This window comes from Papio anubis, chromosome 1, assembly GCF_008728515.1.
Source record: "Papio anubis isolate 15944 chromosome 1, Panubis1.0, whole genome shotgun sequence".
NCBI lineage: Eukaryota > Metazoa > Chordata > Mammalia > Primates > Cercopithecidae > Papio > Papio anubis.
The window spans coordinates 212,624,268-212,639,505 of record NC_044976.1 but is presented as its reverse complement, the minus strand read 5'-3'; the positions used below and the strand labels follow the sequence as shown (position 1 = coordinate 212,639,505).

General features: G+C 34.0%; 1 protein-coding gene across 15 annotated transcripts in view; it reads left to right on the top strand.

Annotated features, from left to right (window-relative positions):
* Window positions 1–15,238, top strand: part of CEP170 (centrosomal protein 170) — a 129,650-nt gene that overhangs the window by 54,010 nt on the left and 60,402 nt on the right. For 8 of the 15 annotated variants that reach the window (XM_021934174.2, XM_017958000.3, XM_017957952.3 and 5 more), the window contains 3 exons: window positions 485–619; window positions 8,377–8,853; window positions 13,169–13,812. In XM_021934174.2, the coding sequence (XP_021789866.2) occupies window positions 485–619; window positions 8,377–8,853; window positions 13,169–13,812 (1,256 nt within the window). Of the gene's footprint in view, window positions 1–459; window positions 620–8,376; window positions 8,854–13,168; window positions 13,813–15,238 lie in introns of all 15 variants that reach the window. The other 7 variants (XM_003893689.5, XM_003893687.5, XM_009196370.4 and 4 more) reach the window with 4 other exon arrangements.

Below are 15,238 nucleotides of genomic sequence, written 5' to 3'. Positions count from 1 at the left end.
AAAAAATTAGAAAATGGGTGCTCATGCCAACATTTACTTTAGCTTTGTCTTTTACATTTAACCTTAAGGAGCCATTTCTGATCAGACTGGTTTTGTTCTTCCCTAGTTAATTATTGCCTAGTTTCAACAAACTTGTTCTTCTGAGGTCACTTTCTGTCTAAATTCAAGTAAAATGCCATTTGTTACAAGTGGTTCAGTTATATACCAAACAAGTCATAACACTTGAAGAAAAAGCTACTGGGATATGTAGCACGTTGTTTGACTTAGATACCACCCAGTGGAAATAGTATTTATTTAGTTATGTCCAACATTGATAAGATCTTATCACAAATACAAAGCTATTCAGGATAGATTACATTTTAGCTATCAAGACTGTACTTTGCTTTTTAATTTAAGTAATCAACCAGGCAGTTCTAGCATTCTGCGAAAGCGTATTTTTTTCTGTTTCATCTGCTCTAGACAGATTTTTCCCACCTCTTTCCAGATATTTCTGCCATGCCCCGTGGTACTCCATTATATGGGCAGCCGTCATGGTGGGGGGATGATGAGGTGGATGAAAAAAGAGCTTTCAAGACAAATGGCAAACCTGAAGAAAAAAATCATGAAGCTGGAACATCAGGTAAAAAATCTCAATCACTGTGACATTAAATGGATATTTTGGGAAGCATCTGTAATCTAAGCAAACAGCTGTCTACCATGAAAAGAGATGCTCTAGTATTCTATAATTTGATGTTTTTTAATTGATGAATGTTTTAATGGCCTTGTTATTTTAATGTAAAATTTAAAATTATGAGTGATTATAAGCAAAGTATTAATTTTAATATCTTTATAAAGCACCTTTAAAATATTTTTTACAGTTGAAAGGAGATGTTAAGATTTGGAAAGCAGATTAATGATGTAACTAGGCATTTTAAGTATATAAAAATAATTATTAAAATATATCAATTAGACCAAAATGGTAGGCACTAATTTTGTGTTTTATTAGATCCCCAGCATATAATCATATTTTTACAATAAATTAGTTAATTTATTCTTTGAGATGGGATCGCACTGTGCTGCCCAGGCTAGTCTTGAACTCCTGGACTCAAGCCATCTTCCCACCTCCGCTTCCCGAGGAGCTGAGATTTTGGCACACACCATTTCATGTCCAGCTTAATCATATTTTTAATTGAGCAATTTCCACTTTGTCCAGAAATGTGGTATGAAATTACAAATTCTTCAAAACCTCAGTGTGCTCATTGTGATGAAAAATGGCAGCAACCGGATTAGTTGAGTTTGGCAGCCAGCATGAAAAAATAGTTCTGGGTCAGATTCTCAGAGTAATAGTCAAGTAATGTATGTTTGATATTTCTGATACTGTTAATGGAGTGGTTCAGTCCATAAACCATAAAATCAAGACTTCCAGGAAATAAATGGAGGTGTCAGTTGCCACATAAGGACCTTGCAAAGACATGAGAACAGAAAGATGGAGCAGCCAGTTTTTGAGATAACAGCAGATAAGGATCCAGAACTGGATCTTAAAATCCTGTACTTAAACAGGCACCTGGGCTCAGTATGGAAGACTAAGTCTAGCTCTGAAACAAGGATAAATTTCATGAGAACTCTTTTCAATTTTCTACTTTTCACCCTAATTCTACAAGATAAATAGGACATTTTTCTTAGCTGGAGAATAAGAACATTGGTTCTTTAGGTATGCTCTAATGGATACAAATCTAAGAAAGCAAGCATTGTCAACTTGATCTTACAGTGCCCAAGGCTGAATTTGTCAACTTTGCAAATAAATTCCCATCCCAGCTTTATTTGTTTCTGTCACCAGCAGTTTTCATCATGCCCATGCGCAGAAACAGTATTACTTTGCACGCTTTCAGATGTAAATAACAAATGCTGCCTGAGACAAACAGGAAAGAAATTTCCTGGCTCACATAACTGAACCCCATCGGGGTTGTTTACTTCAGCATCTCAGCAATGTCGTCATCAGCTAGCTAGCTTCTCTCCGCCTCTCAGTCTTGCTCTTCATAGTGGTTGCAGACTGAGGAGTTTACCCTCACTCTCATAGGCTGCCTGCCAGTAGCAGCAAGGGGTACATGCTGCTTTAATCACATCCAACAGAAAAGCGAAAATGTTACTTCCGGAAGACCTTCCAGAATTTGGAAGAAGAACTTTGCCAAAAGTTCTCAACATCTGTCTCATCTCATTGACCTCTCACAGGTTCAGGAGAGGGTCACCTGCTTATTTCTGAACCAGTCCCTGGCAAGGCAAGTTAGATTATCCTTAAACCGGTCTTGCTCACCTTGAAGCTGTGTGTGGTGGTAGTTTTCCCCCAAGCCACATGATCTGTGTTGGGAAAGAGTGGATACCAGAGACTTTTGGAGTCCTTTGAGGAGGAAAGAACAGGGAAAGGATATGGAAAGAAAACCAAGGATGTCTGCTTTGTTTGTAAATTTTGTGTGTTCCCTTCCCTTCACCTTGTTTGTGTAATCCTTAGGTCTGCAGGTCTGTTGCTTTCCCCACACTGCCCCCCGTCCTGAGTCATGATTGGGCTACCAACCTCCTGGTTTCAACCCTCTTGCAGTTTATTTTGTATAGTACATTTAAATTGATCTTTATTTTCTTTGCTTAAGAAACTACAATGACTGTCTTTTGCCTGCCAAATAGATTTTAAACTAAGTTTTCTATGTCAAAGTTTTCTAATTTTGTCCCAATTTCCATGGTCGCTTTACCAGTTGTTTGAGTGTTTACGTCCCATTACCAGTTGTTTGAGTGTTCTCTCCCAGTGCATCACCCATAAATTATGCTAATTCCTGCCTGCTCTTTTCCCACAAACATAAATACACACATACATTAGATGATAAAGAGATACATTCTAAATGATGTCTGTATATTTATCGTCAATACTTTACAGTTTCATTCAGTGTGTTGTGTGTATGCCTCCTCCCCACAACTAAACTATACATGTCTTATTCAAGTACCACATAATATACTATCATTGTGCCCTAGAGCCACCTGTTACTGAGAGGGGGAAAGATTTCCCAATTAGGTGATTAAGAAAACATAGCTGAATAGAATTATCACCGAACTCTGAAAATCACTAATTTTTATCTTGCCATTAACATTTTCAGCCCTCCCCTGTCACACACAGAACAGCTTTTGAAATCTGAAGCACATAACTTCTAACATATAATGAAGTGTATATGTAATCTTTATACAGCAGGCATAACCATGATTTACAGTAATAGCTAACACTGCAGTAGTGTTTACTTTATCCAGACATTCTTCTAAGTGCTTTGTATGCATTTAATTATTTAATCATCACAGGAGTATTTAAAGGTGTAGTTACTGTGATTTTGTAGATAAAGAAACTAAGGCATACTGAAATTAATTTACTTGTCAGAGTCACCCAACTACAAATAATGGAGCTGGGATTTGAACTTAGATTGCCTGACTCCAGAGTCCATGCTCTTAAGCAGAAGAAGTTTTAATATTTCAGCCATCATTATTCTTGTAAACACAATCACTCTAAAAGCGTATACTTCATAGGGTACAGATACTTAAACACTCCAAAATCAAATAGCCATAAAAATTGATCCCTCATAGCTCAGCATAATAAAATAAATTTCAAATGTGAAGCATCCAGCAGTACTTTCATCTCTATGAATGTAACTGAATTCTCAGCTTGTGTGCTCTTTCTGCTCGATGAACAAAAGCTGTCTCATAATCTTGGCATTCTTTTTGAGTAATAATTCAGTGATTTATGTCTTATGTCAAATTCCTTAAAGTGTCCTGTCTGATTAGTAATAGCCTTAAGAGACTCTCACTTGCTTTCTTATGTTAGTATGAGGATATTACTGTTTCAGGTTTTGTCATTTGCAGCTTTTTTAACTATAGGATGAGGGAAATAGATTACTGTCTTGAAATAATTTATGACGCCAGCAGAAATTGTAGAATCGGATTTGAAATGTATATCAAGTGTTCTTTAATTTGATCATTTTGAAATTAAGGTATTTTTAAAAATTTAAACGTTCTTTTTTAAGTTTCAAATTGTGGAGTATACGTGATTAGTTTCATAATTTACCCTGTAAGCATACTCTTAGTGAAAGCAAAAAGTGATTTGCTTCTTAGTTATTAATTTTTAGAGTTACATTCCAGAAAGTATAATAGTGTGTTTGCTACCTAGTAATTTTTAACGTCCCTCTCTGTGGGTTCATATATATCCAGAAACTCCGGAAGACTTGCCATATAGTTTTAAAAGCCCTGGTTTAAGCAGATATTTACTTTAGAGCAATTTCGTTCTCAGAAATTGTGTGACTATTTTTAATCGTATTGAGACAGAAAATTTGTCCTCAATTTATTTACAGCTATGCTTTTCTACCTCCTAACTTGGTCTCAACAATTAATTTAGGTTATAATTAAAGGCCTTTGATTGTTGCACACATTTTGAAATGGCATGTGCAACTGGGCATCGTAGATTTTTGGCTCTCTTATATTGATTTTTAATCCAGTGAAACTGAATTTGGAAATGTTCAAGTCGTAGCTCCTTCTAAGCAAAAGGAGCTTCTCAGGTCTTCTTAATTTGACATACTTGAACAGACTAGGTTGGATGGATGTCTTAAGCAGAATGAGCTGTTATAATTATAGTCCTTGTTATCTCAAATAAGTTTAATATTTCATTGAATTTAGTACAGAAGAATTAAAAGAACATTTATTCTGGATGAAGTATAAGTATCCCTTATAATACATTGTGTTAAGGTAACACAGTCATAAAGTACCTTAAGAACATAAGCAGATTATCACCAATTGCTTTTCTGGTGTAGATATATGGAATTAATTACAGCATAGTCATTAAATAATTTTTTAAATGTAGTAATTGAGGTTAATAATATAATATTAGTCTAAACAAGTATTTACTATATTATTTAGTTTAATTTGGTATAACAAAATGAGTTTTGAAGATACAGGAATGTTAAATTTCTAAATTCCAGAATATGTTCTGTTAGTGTTCTGAGGGAGGAAAGGTGCTTTATTTTTCTGTGTTGATTAGAAGACTCCTCATAGTTTTTCTATTAGGTACTTCTCAAGTGTAGTTGAACCACACCTCATCTGTTTTTATCATCTTTAGGGAAATGAGTCTTTCCACATAATGAATTTTCCAGATAATTGAACTTTACTTTTACAGTTGATAGTTTTTTTAAAGTTTAACCGTTTCCTAAGTTTCTATTAAATTCATTACCCATATTACCACCTTCTTAAGCAGAGAAGGTTCAGTATAATTTAAAACTTTTTCTTATGACTCAGAATCATCATTAATCATCAATATCAGTATCACTATTATTATTCATATATATCAAGAGCAATATCAATATTGATATCAATACTCAATTGTATTAATAATATAATAATACTGACATTGCCTTACAATAATGTCCTCAGGAGACTGTAGTATATAAGACTGTTTGCCCTATGTACTGAATGGTACTGGACTACCATGTTTTTGGGGCCATTTGTCTGCTCTTGTTTTTCATCTTACCTCTACCACTTGGTGCAGTCTGTCTGTCCTTAATCCTCACTTTTTGTACCCTGCCCAAGATTTGCTACATGTGATCTGAGTAAATAGTAAAAATCTCTCAGTGAAGATTTTAACTGTTAGTAAAGTTTATGAATACTTAAGGATAGGCATTGTCATATCTGTCTCGGGTTTTTTAAAGTTAGATTTTGGTATTAGCTTTTTGTCTTCCTGATTCTCAGCTGTTTTTGAAAGTTGAGGGAGAAGCATTTATTTGCATATCTGCTTTGTTCTGGGTAACTTACATGATCTCACTTAATACTCATCTCACTAAATCTTCACAACAATCTTATGGGAAGATACTGTTTTCTCACTTTATGATGAGGAAAATGAGGATTGCGGACTGATTAGAGATAAGATTTATGTGATTTCAGATCTTGTCTGGGCTTTGCACGAAACAGGCTGCCTGGTTGTGATCATCAGATCATAACATGCTGCCTTTCCACTCTGTTGTGCTGCTTGACATGGTTAGGTGCTTGATTTCTAGATGAATTAGTTATTAACTTGTGTAAGTCTCAAGTTTCTAGCTTTGAGTAAATGCGAGTTTGAAGTAGTACTAACTTGGGAATGGTAACCTCCAAAACAATGCAGTGCAGTTGTTGATCTCAGCTGTCTTAATGCATGAAACATGTTGAAACATGTCAATATTAGCATGTGAACTTTTTTTGCAAGGGAGGAAAATTGAGATAATATTCCTTTGAATCATGAGCAACAAGTGGTTGATAAGTGCTATATCCCTGGCCAGCTTTTTTGTGTTACTTGCCTCATAGCTGAGCCACATCAATTTTATTTGGCTCCCTGTGTAGTGGGTCAGTTTGACTTGGCTCTCTGTGTAGTGGTATTAGAAACCACCATCTTAACCTTGTTCTGTCACCTGAAGGATGAGCAAATCAAAAACAAACTATATGTATATATCTGTATGGGGGGAGGGAGAGAGGACAGGTTTATGAACAAGTTGTCCTGTGTGGACTTGATCAAGTACAGTACATTGTACATAGTTAAAAAAAATCACTGTCTGAAAAAATAGAAAAATAACATTAATGAACTATTAATATATGAGGAGTAGTTAACATTTTATTCTAATGGAAATTTTAACTAACATGACTTCAGAGTAAACACTCAAAAGTCCAGCTGAACTTTTTTTTTTTAAGAAAAAGATAAATTAACTCTTTATTTAATCAAACTTTTTTAAAACTTTAGGTCGTGTCATATAAATGTATGATTATTTCTCTGATAATGTAGAGTTTTTCCAATACTATTCTTTCATGTTCAGTGATAGGAAAACTGAGTAGATTTTAAAAGGGTAATTTTTTACAGTGAAAATTATAACATATTCTTTCATATTACATGTTCTCCTTGCCTTCTGTTTAGATTTTTTTGACACTTTATTATTACTATGTTTATTGTGAAAATGGAGTTTGTTGTCTTCAGTGCCCTACCCCACACATTTGATTACGAAAAGGGATGTTACTATATCATTCTTCTTTAACCTAAAAGCAGTCAGGTTTCTTATTATTTCATATTCAGACTGCTGTCAAGAAACCAATTATAGTACCTGACAGATCCCACTAAAATTTAATCTTTGAAAAGATGTTTCAAAAGATCAAATGCTTCACTTACTTAGAAAATGTTTGGAAACAGCCTAGTCTCCCTGTATTGCCTTGTTTTCCTAATAAATTGTCTGTAAATGATTTTTCTATTAATCTGTTTAAAAGCAGAGTTTATTTTCGAGCTTTAGGGAAATATATCTCATTTGAACTTGCTCTTCATCTTGATAATGGACATGCTTTGCTTCTTCAACAACAGGACAATATCATCTTTAATTTTTTTCTTTTGCATTTGCACTACCTAATAACATGCCAAAAACATTTTAGTTGTCATTTTCATTTATTCATAAATGCATTTTATTCATGTATTTTATTCATAAATGCATCTGTTTTTAGACTGTTGTATTAGACTCTGAGGCGATAGAAGAGTAGTGATAGTGTTCCAGAGTTACTTGCTCCTTCTGCCAACTAATGTTAATCTGAGGTTTACAATTCAGCTTTCCTCCAAGAATTTTTGACACTTTTGCATATTCTGCTGTATAGAAAAGTAAACTGATTTTCTTCCAGAGTCATTGTCTGGAAACTGAATTTCCCATTTTAACCTTATTTCTTTCACACTGCTGCTTGGATTGCGAACCACATGTTTTAGTCTTTATAAAAAGTTTGTATCTTCTTGCAAGGATCGCACTTCAGCAATATCTTTGTCATTCTGAAAGTAATGTTTCTGAATGTAGTGGTGAAGAATGGTAAGTGGAATCATTACTTCCAGAAGATCACTTACATATTTACTTCATGTTTATATTCTCATTTGAGTACCTGTTCTCCTTTGAAGCACTACATGTGCTGCATATTTCATCTTGGTGACTTGAGAAGGAAGTTCATAGTTTTTCTGTCACTTTTTATGTATACATTGAACATGCATCTCCATCTACATTTTATTTTAATTCTTTTGGACCTTAATGAATTCTAGATCCAAGTTGGAAAAAACATGGACTTAGCCATGCAAGACCCATTTCTTACCTGCTTTGCTCTCATTTGCCATTGCTGCTGCTTATCTTGCATCCCCTGTTGGTAATCAAATAGCATGTTTATAATCAAGATTCTTTTTTCTCTATGACATTTGTTCTGTGATATAAATGCCATTGGTTTTCATCCAGACTGTGATCTGCCTTCTAGTTCTCACGGAGTGGTACACATGGCCATTACCAGACTCCTTCAAGTGCCAGAAGCAATCAAATATTTTGAATTTTCTCTTATTTTTCTCATTAGGGTGCAGCATAGATGCCAAGCAAGTTGAGGAACAATCTGCAGCTGCAAACGAAGAAGTACTTTTTCCTTTCTGTAGGGAACCAAGTTATTTTGAAATCCCTACAAAAGAATTCCAGCAACCATCACAAATAACAGAAAGCACTATTCATGAAATCCCAACAAAAGACACACCAAGTTCCCATATAACAGGTGCAGGGCATGCTTCATTTACCATTGAATTTGATGACAGTACCCCAGGAAAGGTAACTATTAGAGACCACGTGACAAAGTTTACTTCTGATCAGCGCCACAAGTCCAAGAAGTCTTCTCCTGGAACTCAAGACTTGCCGGGGATTCAAACAGGAATGATGGCACCCGAAAACAAAGTCGCTGACTGGCTAGCACAAAACAACCCTCCTCAAATGCTATGGGAAAGAACAGAAGAGGATTCTAAAAGCATTAAAAGTGATGTTCCAGTGTACTTGAAAAGGTTGAAAGGTAAAGTGATTTGATCATTCAGAACTTCCTATTTTATGATAAAGAAAATCCAGTCTGCAGTTACTATACTACTAGTAGATATTTACATGGTAGAAAACATTCTGCTTTTTTCGAAGGTTATATTTAATTTTAAAACTCAACAGGAAGCCACACCACCCATGTCCAACTTCCTCGCTCAAATTAGTCTTTCTTCATTTTCTTGACAAAACCAGATTGGTTTTATGAACTTATATTTATGCTGTAAAACATGTTTCTTTTTCTTCTGGAAATACAAAATTTGTTAAGTTCACCAGTAGGATTCCCTAGCAGATGAGTTCCATCATTTTCTTGATTTAAGGAAAAGCTATATTCAATTCTGTTCTCTATTATCATTAATACCTAGATTCTGAAAGACATTTTAAGTTGGTATGAGCCAAATGTTCCACTTGGATAATACAGTCACATCATTGATGGGAGTGCTTCAAAGTATTCTCAGTGGTTACTCATAAAACAAAGGTTTTTGGTTTAGAAATATTTGGTAGGATCTGTTAATCAAGTTTATATTTTTTTTAATATTAGGACTTTATGAACGTTAGGGTTGAATGTTCATTTTTGAAATAGTTATATATACTTTGTTTGTATAGAACTCAGCCAAAATTAGTAAAATTTGATATTTGTACATTGATGTATCAACTGATCAGTTTTTTCTCATTGGTTTTGCCAATTAAGTTTATTTTAGAATTAATTGAATATAGATTTATGTTACTCTGTCTTACTTTTATTTAATAAGCTATCTATAAGGAAAATGATTTAGAACAAATTGTGATTACATGTTTATCTGAGCATTCTGTTACTATATTAGGAGTTTTTGTACTCCTAACACTTCATCTAGTACTCGAGCATGTGATAGGTACTAATTTGAATAAGCAATGGGTGATTTCTCTGTCAATGACAAGACTGGCCCTGATTTAATCTATATCTTATGTCCTGGCATTCTGATCAAGTAATGAAGAAATAGTATTTGTATACTTATTTCTGATTTGCTTCTAAGACATTTCAGGACAGTGAGATGATGTGATTACCTAATTATTTGTTGGAGCCTATTACAATATTTAATTATAGTTATCAGCAGTTACCTGGCATATGTGTTTTTGAGACATGACTGTGACCTTTTACTTCTAGACAAGACATAATTGAGACATTTTATTTATATTTATATAGGTTAACAGTCACAAATAAGTAGGCTGTTTATATGAAATGGATAAATAATATTGATATCCTAGTACAGTATAAGAGGTAGCTGAACCTTGAGAATTTAGAAATAACTTAGACTTTTTAAAACCACTCTTAATAAACAAAAACTGAGGTAAAATATCCTTTTAAAAGATAATCATTTTTAAAATATCTTTATTAAACCCATTTATATTGTAACTTATTTTAGTCATTATAACTTTTTTCTGTATTGGCTATTATTTTTAAGCCATTATTTTAAAACATTCTCTCCTCACAAGACCCATTTGTGGACCTAATTCCAAATAGAAGGATTAATGTCCACATGTATACTATATCTGTATTTTAATGATTAGATATTTTAAGCCCTTACTAGAAATTATGTAATCATATTACTGTTGTCCTTCAAAGTTGATTTATAGGTAGACTTATATTCCAGTATGGTGGCAGTGTGAGAACTCTTCTTTTAGATTTGCCTTCAGACCATTTTACAAGCCATTCAAGGTAGTGTTTTTGTGAATATAACTCATTTTTGATCCAAGATAGATTCATTTTACTTTTCTGGACATGTGTATAAATGACATGTGACTTTCTCCAAAAGTCAGAGCTTCCATCATTAGATAACAATATTCCATGATTTAGGATATAAAAGAGTATATAGTCAGACTCTAAATAAGTGTAATTATAGCAAATAATAAAAATTTTACAAAAATTAGGTTTTCAGCAACTGTTTAGATCAAAGAATTGAAAGTAGGCAAAACAAAACGAAAACAAAAACTTTGCTCCCACAAGAGTGAAGTGCAGGGGCTTTGGGATGGTGAGGAAAATAAAGCCCATACACTTTGACCCTTTAGGAGAGTTGCCACTTCTTGTGGCCACACCACTAACTTGTTACAGCTAACCTACCCTAAAAATATTAAAAGGACTTCAACATACTTAGGCATGGCTAATGATAAGCAAAAGGAAAGAAAAGAACTTGGTGAGGACTGTTTCCTAGTGACCTTTTTATTGAGTAGAAACAGAATATTGCAACTGCGATGAGATATTGACTTGTATAACACCAACAAAATACAAGAGGGCATGGTAATTTTCCAAAAAAGAAAATGACTAATTTCTAAGAAAAGTTTTGAACTACAAGTTATAGGAAAGATACTTGAAAGGGCCTGACACCACTAAGTGCCAAATTTTATGTATTAGAATCAGAATTAAATTCTGTGAAGATGGTATTTTCATTAAGATTGTTCAGTATGTGCAGGATCTATTCTTTGTTCTTATGGTGCAGCGAATATTGGAGTTTAGTTATCTTCAGCTCTTAGAAACTGGATTCCTTTTCAATAGAGCCAATACAACAATGAAATAGGTTGTAAAATCCAGTGTTTTTAATGAAGTCTGTATTTGAACTAGTGAGTTTGTTTGGGCTTGCCCTTCATCTGCTATCTGTTATTCCTAGCTTAATTACCTGAGGCAGGGATTTCATTAATTAATCCCATTTTTTCTTTTCAGATTGCATTTTGAATAGTCAACAATTTGAAGAAAGATCTTCAGATTTGTTGTCATATATGATTTTTATAGTATTAATCACTATTACTTTGATAGACGTGATCTCCAACTCACCTTCCTTTTGATCTTACTCCCTTTGTTTCCGTTGCCTGTTACTTTTCCAATATGTGACCCTTTTCTGTGTGTTCTGTAGTTCTCTCTTCTGTGTCTTCTCATTCCTTTTATGCACCACATTTTTATAACTAGTGCTTCTGTGCTAAATCATTGGGACCAGTTAGTAATCTCTAAATTCATTAGGAACAACCTAGAAACATTAACATTCAACTTTTTCCCTAGACATAGGTTGTTTGCTTCTCCCACCCCCCCAGGTCTTTCAAGTCTGATCATTATTTTGTTTGGAACCATATTATTCAGTGGGCGTTCACATTAGAATTTGTAGCCCAGGTAAATTTAAAAATCAGATTTAGTCCTGGAAGCATTAGAATGTATCTTGTTGACTAAATTCATTTATAGCTAAAGAAGCTTAAAATTAATTTAAGCTCTGATTTATGATTCCATTTAAAACATGCATAGAATAACTCTTGACTTTCTAATAATTTCGTGCTATAATAATACAATATCATTTGATTATTTTTATCATATACTTATTATTTAGTTAATGAGAATTTTAAATCAGAAAAAAAGTAATTTTTGTGTCCTCACATCCAAAACCTAACAGAACCATGAAGGCTAACTATTTAGTGGCTTTTACTTGCTCTAAAATAGAACAACCTTTGTTAAAGAGGTGATCTTTCAAAATTCAAATATATTCTAACCTGATATGCTTCATGGGGAAGATATCTGGTAATACTTAGCACCATGCTGTTTGCCCAGTGGGTCCTTAGATCTAGGTGGAGATTTCATAGATGACCCTTTGCATTGATAGACCTCTCAGCATGCTTTATTTAACTCTTTGAAGCCACTAGGGTTTCTAATGCAAATACAGTTTTCAAAAATTCTCATAACTGGAAAGATATTTGGAAAAAATTGTGCAATAATTATTGGGGACTACAAATTTGAATCTTTTTAATAAAAAGGAAAAAATATGCTGAGCTTCTGAAAGTATTGAACATCAGTGAAGCTTAAGATTCATCACATTTTTACGATACTCCTGTTCTCATTTCCTGTGTAACAGTAAGCATTTCAGTGACATTACCCTTTTTCTTGTCTTTTTTCATCTCTAATGCTAGAGTCAAATTTTTTATTGCTAAATAGTGTGTATAATTTGAAGGCAGAATTAATGTTTATTGATGTTAGGAATACAAATATCACAGAAATAGAGCATTGATTATCTATTAAGACATTGATGAAACATTATAAAGTTAAAATTTGCAGAAAGAAAGGCGATCCTATTCAGTCATTTATAAAGGACCTCATTGTTAGTTGATAAAATTTGAATGTAACCATTGCAATTGAGCAAGTTTGCAGAGCCTGTTACTGAAGAGAACATATGACTTTGGATTGAAAAGGAGGAGGGGAACAAAACAAATAGCACTTTTGTGTATGCTTCTAAATTTCTACATGGGATTTTTTCCTTCTCTATTGTGTGGTTTCTTTTTGTATCCAGGAAATAAACATGATGATGGTACGCAGAGTGATTCAGAGAATGCTGGGGCTCACAGGCGCTGTAGCAAACGTGCAACTCTTGAGGAACACTTAAGACGCCACCATTCAGAACACAAAAAGCTACAGAAGGTCCAGGCTACTGAAAAGCATCAAGACCAAGCTGTTGTAAGTCAAACTGCTTTTATGATTGCATTCTTTGATGAAGACAATCCCAGAAAAAGAAGGTCATATTCTTTTACTCAAAGTGCGGGAATCTTGTGTCAGGAAACTACATATTCACCACCACATACAAAACTTGAGAAAGCAAAATCTCCAACAGCAGATGCCAAAGTGGTTTCTTTGTCTTTACAGACTAGCTCTGCGCATCACAGAGGGGGGCATGGTGTTCCACATGGGAAATTGTTAAAACAGAAATCAGAGGAGCCATCGGTGTCAATACCCTTCCTACAAACTGCATTGTTAAGAAGTTCAGGGAGTCTTGGGCACAGACCAAGCCAGGAGATGGATAAAATGTTAAAAAATCAAGCAACTTCTGCTACTTCTGAAAAGGATAATGATGATGACCAAAGTGACAAGGGTACTTATACCATTGAGTTAGAGAATCCCAACAGTGAGGAAGTGGAAGCAAGAAAAATGATTGACAAGGTAAATAACTGAAATTTGAGTGTGATCTTGGTCGTTGTGTGGTGTATTTGACTGGTGGAAATTATTGGAGAGTCAGCATGAGATGTTGTCATGAAGTCAGTGGTTTGTGAATTTCAGGGTTTTGTTAGGGAACTGCAAGACTAACAGTAAGACCAACATGGTTTGTGATTTTCTTTGCATCAATACTCTGCATTTGCCTGAGTTTCATACATAAAGCTCTGTACATTTAAAAGGTCTGGACCTTTTAAATTTGTGTAAATTAAAGATAGGTTTTAAAAATATTATGCTTTGGACGTTCTTGCTTTGCATTTATTTTAAAAATAGAAAGAAGCAACCAACCAACAAACATTGCTGTAACTCTGTTAACATAAATGTAGATATTAGCCAATGACAGTTAACCACAGATTTCCCGCCTACTGATTTCATGTTGGAAGCAGATGAAAATACATATTTTAGCTTTGTTCTTTGTCTGTATTTTTTCTTAATTTGTATTCACTGCTGTCATTGGTGATAGAAGTATATGAAAACAAAATCAGTTGGTTATGATTTAGTTTACTGGTTTAGCCAAGTATATGCCCAGTCATGATGGTTATCTACATTTCAAGTATGTTCTTTGATATTACTGGTTAGTATGTGTAAGGATTGTTGCATGGTTTAAAAAGTAATTTTTCTCAGTTTTGCCAATGGTCATGAAAGGTTGACTTTAGAATCCGCTATCAAGGTAATTGCAAAAGTCACTGCGGTTTTTGCCATTACTTTCAATGGCAAGAACCGCAGTGACTTTTGTACCAACCTGATATTACCTCTTGAAAAATAGCAGTATCCGTTTGGCTTAACATTAATCTTTTGTTTGAATTCTTGTTACTCAAATCTGCTCCATGGGTTAGCAGCATAAATATTACTTGGAAGCTTGTTAGAAATGCAGTTTCTCAGGCCCATCCTATATATACCAAGTCAAAATCTACATTAGAAATGAGATCTCCAGTTGACTAACGTGCACATTAACATTTGAGATGCACTTATTTAGATGATAAGTTTCTGGAATGGCCTCTCAGGGAGGAGGGCAAGATAAGATAACCCTTTGGGATACAGGAAAAATATTAGAAATTATGTTTACTTTTATTTTCATATTTTTAATTTTTATTTTGGATTGTGCCCTATAATGTATAAAATCTGTTACTACACTGTAAAAGAGTATGTATAATTTCTAAGCATACATTTATTGTGGAGTACATGCTTAAAGTTTACCACTGGGCTGCTCAACTCCAAACTTTTGGAGACCCATTGTCTGGGAAATAGGTGAGCAATGTTATAGTTGTTAATAAGAGAAGTATAGTGTTTAAGAAACATCTAGTGTTTCTTAATGACTGATCATAATGGCTGATGTTTTCCCATTAAAAGATTATTTTGCAGTGAAGGGTTTTAT